Source organism: Scatophagus argus, chromosome 8 (assembly GCF_020382885.2).
Source record: "Scatophagus argus isolate fScaArg1 chromosome 8, fScaArg1.pri, whole genome shotgun sequence".
Lineage (NCBI taxonomy): Eukaryota > Metazoa > Chordata > Actinopteri > Scatophagidae > Scatophagus > Scatophagus argus.
Window position 1 is genome coordinate 26,457,057 of NC_058500.1, and position 6,526 is coordinate 26,463,582.

Below are 6,526 nucleotides of genomic sequence, written 5' to 3' on the forward strand. Positions count from 1 at the left end.
CCCACATGCACACACTCACACCTGGGGGCAATGTAGAGCAGCTAGTGCTAACCACTGCACCACTTTGCTGCCCTACACGAGAAATATGCTCTCTAATGGGTTGACTAGTTTCTCTGCATCCTTTAGAGAAAGAATGTGCCTATTTTTTGCAATATTGCGAAGGTGAAAAAGAGCAGTCCTTGAAATTTGAGCTATGTGTGAGATAACGGACATATCTTGTTTAAAAACAACTCACAGATTTCTTTCGGTGGGGCGGGGTGCCAAGGCAATGCCATGCAAGGTAGCTCTATCACTAAATAATTTGTTTAGGGTCGAGCACAATGACATCAGTTTTGTCTGAGTTTTGAAGTAGAAAATTGAAAGTCATCCAGATTTTTATGTCCAGACTGGAAATACTCAAATAAACTATCATTATGTAGGAAGTTGCATAGCTGATTAGCAACTGCTTTCTCAAGCATCTTAATGAGAAAGGGAAGGTTAAATGTCGGTCTGTAATTGTCCAAAACCTCTGGATCAAGAGAAAAGTTTTTAAGGAGAAGTTTGATTACAGCTACTTTAAAGGACTGTGGTAAGTAGCCTGTTATTAGACAGATTTATCATGTCTAGTAGGGAAGTGCTAAGCAGGGGTAAAACTTCTTTGAGCAGCTTAGTTGTGATAGGGTGTAAGAGGCATGTTGTTGGTTTAGATGAAGAGATCAATGAATTTAGTTGATGAAGGTTAAATGGGAGAAAAGCACTCAAGATAATTATCTGGTCCTACAGTTGTTTCCAAGGCTTCTGCATTTGAAGGTAGGTCAGTACCAGCTGAGGATAGGAGATGTTGAGTAAAATTCTATCATTAAAAAGGTCATAAAATCATTACTCCTAAGGGTTACAGGTATACAGGGCTCAACAGTGCTGTGACTCTATGACAGCCTGGCCACAGTGCTGAAGAAAAACCTGGGGTTGTTCTTATTTCCTTCAGTTAACGCTAGTAGTAGGTTGCTCTGGTAGTCCGTAGGGCCTTTCTTTGAGACTATCATGCCAAGTCAGATTCTTCTAATTTGGTGGAACGCCATTTCCTTTTGAGTTTTTGTGTGTTTTGCTTTAATTTGCGGATCTCAGAACAGATGGCTTCACCATGCAAGAATCAGGATCAAGTACACACAGGTGGCATGGGAGACATGTTTGCATCCCTGTAGAGGGAGAACGCCAACCTAGCACTTGAAGGCCGCAAAATGCCTTGTGCTAGAACGGACCAAGCAAGGCCCCAGAAACATCAACCACTTCCCCATCAGGGTGAAAAACAAAACCAGAGGGACGGTGACCAAATGAAACCAGGGCAGGTGTGCACCACTCAGCCAAGAAGGAGAGGTTGCCCCAAACAAAGCCCTAGACAGAGAAGACAAGGAAGCAAATGGCATAATAACGGCACAAACTCGCTCAAAGGAGGGCCTTGATCCAGGACATAGAGAACCTGGTCCGGATCTGCGTGACAGAAGCAGTAAAGGTCCTAGGGATCCAGGTCTTGGGAGAAGTTTGATGTGCTACATCACCCGCCAAGTCAGTCAGACACTCCAAGGAGGGCTGGTGACGGCCCTCTTTTAGCATGACTAGGCGAGTTACCTGTACCCTCCACCACTAAGTTTTACCCTGTAGGTTGAATGGTATGGTGGAAGGGGTTCAGCATTTCAGCAACAGTAAAATTCTACTTCAATTTATAATCATTTATTAATTTTCCTGTTTGAAAAAACTTTCTAGGTTTTGGGAAAAGAACAAAAATGGGGTAACAAAACCATAACTTAGCTCCCCCTAACTGAATATTTTGCTAAATTTTGCTGCTTTGATCAGGCACCTGTGTCGTATTCTGCAGGTTTCTGTAAAGCCATATGTTAAGCTCAGTGTGGACAGCTCTGGAGAAGCACCATCTTGGCTTTGCCTGGACTCTTCCTAACTGCCGACTCAGAAAAATGGGCAAATAAATGGACCATGGGTGGAGCTGAGGCAAGCCCGTTACAGAAACTTGCCCATAAGCTAGTGGGCAACCCTAGGCACCAGTGGGCAGCAACAGCATTTGTCATACTCTGCTTGTTTCTGTTAACTTCCATTGTCTTTTTTTTCCCCAATTCTTGTTTTGCATTCATAAAGTAAAGTTTGTATTTCCCATCTTCACCAGTCACATAAAAGTGATACAGTAGCTGCAGTAAGATTGAAAAGTGAGAGTCAAGAGATTCATTTTTTCAATCCCAAAAGCTTAAAAAATATATAAATGCTCTTCTGGTGTTTATTCCTCCAGTTGGTTAGCCAGTCTTTTGTGCCAAGATGTAAACATATTTATTTCAGCTGTAAAGTTGCACATTTTAACATTGGGTCTTATGGATGTCCGGGGTGACTTTACTTTATAACTCCAGAAATTGCTGTTTGGGTGGAATTATTATTTAAATATACCGATAACAGACACATTTTCAGCAAGTCTCTCCAGCAAGACTTGCACACTGTTGCACTGAAAAAGTGAAAAAATAAAGAATGAGAAAAAAATAAATATTGAGAGAGAATTTTACCTTCAGAAACTCATCCACACCTTGGGCAGAGAAACAAAAGCAGAGCCAGAGACAATGTGGATCAGTTAAGTTACATTTCTAGTCTAAGTTCAAAAATTAAATGGACTTCAGTAGATTGTAGTTCAGTGTAAACTGTTGACAGTTATGTCTGTGGATTATCCAGTAAAAGGGACTATGATACTCATAAGCCGTGGCCTAGAGGTTGGAGAAGCGGCTTGTGATTGGTGGGTTGCCGGTTCAATCCCCTCACTGGAGAGGCAGGAATAATTTGGGGTGTGGTGGAGTGATTAATGAGAAAATGCCCCCCCTCTCCATTTGCCAGCTGATGTGCCCACTTAACCCCCAATTTGCTCCCTGGGTGCCTGACAGCGGCAGCCCACTGCTCCTGTGTGTTTCACTGCATGTAACTTGCTGGGTGTTACTGTGTGTTCAACTAAGGATGGGTTAAATGCAGAGGAAAAATTCAGTGTGTGTATGTAAAAATATATATATACTGCTAATAAAGCTGATTCTTTTTCTTTTATACTTTCTATTCTTCTTATAACAGAGGTTGAATTTTTAAATTTCATGTTTTCAGTGCTGCCAGCATTGACCTTAGAACATGGACAAATAAAACCAAAACTTTGTTAAAGTGGTAGCCAAGTTGCAACAAACCAGTTTTTTTTCTTGATTCTGTCAAGGTATGACGCAGGGAAAGACAACTACATTGATCTGATGGAGCTGAAGCTGATGATGGAGAAGCTTGGAGCTCCCCAGACACATATCAGTCTGAAGAACATGATCAAGGAGGTGGATGAGGACCTGGACAACAAGCTGAGCTTCAGAGAAGTAAAACAGGAATACAAGGTAGAATAAGCCACATATCATATCACATCTGTCTTAGACCCATGTCTCTTGTCCTCCTGTCCTCCTCAGTTCCTGCTGATCTTTAGGAAGGCAGCAGCAGGAGAGCTGGCAGAGGACAGTGGCCTCAGTGTACTTGCTCGTCTGTCTGAAATCGATGTCTCCACAGAGGGGGTCAAAGGAGCCAAGACCTTTTTTGAAGCCAAAGTAAGTTGACTCCAAGATTCTTATACAAAAACACTAGATGAAAATGTGAAATACAGACGAATGAGCAAATAACCAAACACACTCCTGGAAACTTAAAAAAATGCTTCTAGTACGTGAAAAAATATCAACATGGAGAGGGCTGGGATAGGGGGCAAGACACACCCAGTCATTCCTTTGCATCTATTGACACATACAGTTAGTATTTGTGTCACATCACCTGCACCCCCCGGCCACTCAACAGGCCCAGGGCATGCAACCACTGGTGCCTATTATCACTGCAGTGGATAGCTGTGCAACTGAAAACTCTCTCACACTCTTCTGTCCATTCATGTCATACAACCCTTATTCCAAAATTGGTGGGACACTGTATGAAACAGAAACAATATATGATAATTTGCTAATCCTTTCTGACATATGCTCAATTGAAAACAGTACAAAGACATTGTATTTTATCTTATCTAGCTTTGATTTCTGTAATAGTAAAGTGAATAAATAAACAATACATTTGCTGAATTTGATTTTCAAACAGGGCCAACAACAGGCTAGAAAAGTTGTGGAAAACATCCTTTTTTTTGAATATTCCACAGGTAAACTTGTGGTGATTGGTTACAGGCGATGGTGTCATCCTCGAAAGGCTCAGTCATTCACAATCAAGGATGGGATGAGGTTCACTTTATGAAATTATGAAAGATTTGAAGCTTAGCGGTAGAAGACTATGTTATTATTATTATTATTAAACCTTAATTTCAGGATTTGTAGGTTGCTATTTGTAAGAACAGAGTGAAGAGAGTAACGCCCTCCTTGTGTTTGTGTGTGTAGTGTGTGTAATCTAAAATCTAAAAGTAAAACGTCAAAACTAAGCTTCAAACTTTGTCAGTGTGTTTTTTACATACATCGAAATTCTTCCCTGCATTTAACCCATCACTGATTGAACGCTCACATGCAACATTCCAGCTAATGGAGGGAGGGGGGAGCATTGATTAATCACTTCACCACACTTGCGGGGAATCAAACTGGCGACCCTCTGGTGATAAGCCGCTTCTCCAACCTCTAGGCCACCGCTGCCGTGTCTGCTTGGACATGACCGGGATCTTGCCATGCACAGTCACAAAGTCACAAAAGCACAGACTAGTTAGGGGCTGCTTTATATGTAGCAACATCATCATGTACAAACCTACATCAAGTCATATGGGAGAAAGCTTTCAGAGGAACTTGAGAAAATAGCATTTTGAAGCTAAAGGGTGTATTTGGAACAATATTTGAATGTTTTGAATGAACGCCAAAACATAATGGACTCGCCGTTGAAAATATAATGCTGATTTGAATTAGGAAATATCTGATGCATTCTATTTTTATTTCTTACTTCTGTACTTCAGTTTTGATAGTGGGTGCAGCCACTGACTGTATATAAAAATATACAAAACATGATAGCTCCCCAAAAGTGAAACCAAAACACCTGGTGGCTGGCTCCACTTCAAATCCTATACCCCCTTCCTCCATGTTAGCAGAGGGAAATGGACCAAAACTCGATACTGCCCAATCACTGTTGCACAGTCCAAATAACAACATATGTGCAAGATGGCAGAATTTGGTCTGGTTTAACTTTTTTTGCACTGGGAGGACATGGAGACTTATCATCTATCTGAATGTATAAGAATGGGTGGAACATACAATCCTGTTGTTACTAACAGGATTCAATTTCCAAACAAGGATCTGCCTTCAGTAGTGGCCTTTACAGGCTCCAAGTTTTGGTTGGCTGAGTTGCTCCACTGTAGCTGCATTTCATCACCTGACCACAGTGCTTTTCTGTTGGACAGGTCCAGGCTATCAGTGACTCCAATCGGTTTGAGGCAGAGATCCGCCAGGAGCAGGAGGCCAAGAAGAAGCAGGCAGAGGAGCAGAAGCAGAGACGTGCTGCTTTCAAAGAACTGCAGTCCGCCTTCAAGTGACTGCCTTTCTCTGCTTTCAGGACCTTTCCCTGTCTGTGCTGCACTAAGGCTGTCAGTTTGCCAATGTTCATGTTTGAATGCCCTATGTATGTCAGACCAAAGTAATCTCGAGTCAGTCACAGGCTGAGGCATTTCACATGCTGGTCACTAGTCTATGATACAGTGGACTGAATACATGAAAAATGAGCCTTGTTTATGCAGTTAACCGATAAATTGCAGTTAACAGATGATTGATTCATCTGTATAGAATTATTTATACATTTAGCTCTGTCAAACAATCAAAATAAAAATTCAACACAAGTTTAGTTCAGTAATTAAATGAATGGATGATTCTTACAATATCTGTGGCCCACAGAAAATGATTGAAATGATTGTCATCATAAATTTCCAGTTAACTAAAAATCATGCTCATGTTACAATAAACTGCTTCGCAATGCTTTCTTTTTTCTTTTTGGTAAATACACCAATTCATGGTTCTGACCTTCCTGAAGCATTGTCCCACCTGTACCTGACACAGCATGCACACACCCACACAGCAATATGTTGTGGGCTTTATTCAGTCTAAAAATGCAGTACCCATCATGTTTGGAGCTTAAATCTGTAAACTGTAGCTAAAATGACACAGTGTCCAGTTCTTGGTATTTGTGATGGATGTACTTGTTTCACTGTTTGTCAGCTTGTTGAGCTTTATTTGATTATTACTCATTCCAAAATGTATTAAATCCACAGTTACACTTTGCCGACATGTAATCCATCTGTCACACGCATTTGTGTATTGATGTTCATTAGACACCTTTAAAAAAAAGAAAAAAAGTTGTTGCTTTTTTTTTTTCTAGAAACATTGGTCTTTCTTGCCCAGTTTTAGTCATTATTACCATGAACTCTGTTAACATTTTATTCATCTGCTTCAGCGCTTAGGTATGTGGGATATAGCAACTTCACTGTACTCCCCTTTAAATTAGACTCCACACCAGCCACATGAGCCAC

At 41.0% G+C, this 6,526-nt stretch overlaps 1 protein-coding gene across 1 annotated transcript in view; it reads left to right on the forward strand.

Annotated features, from left to right (window-relative positions):
* Nucleotides 1–6,279, forward strand: part of efhd2 (EF-hand domain family, member D2) — a 31,307-nt gene extending 25,028 nt beyond the window's left edge. Inside the window, exons 2-4 of the mRNA XM_046398219.1 lie at nucleotides 3,221–3,368; nucleotides 3,456–3,590; nucleotides 5,408–6,279. Of these exons, the coding sequence (XP_046254175.1) occupies nucleotides 3,221–3,368; nucleotides 3,456–3,590; nucleotides 5,408–5,539 (415 nt within the window). The 3' untranslated portion in view covers nucleotides 5,540–6,279. The remainder of the gene's footprint in view (nucleotides 1–3,220; nucleotides 3,369–3,455; nucleotides 3,591–5,407) is intronic.
* Nucleotides 6,280–6,526: the final 247 nt, after the last annotated feature.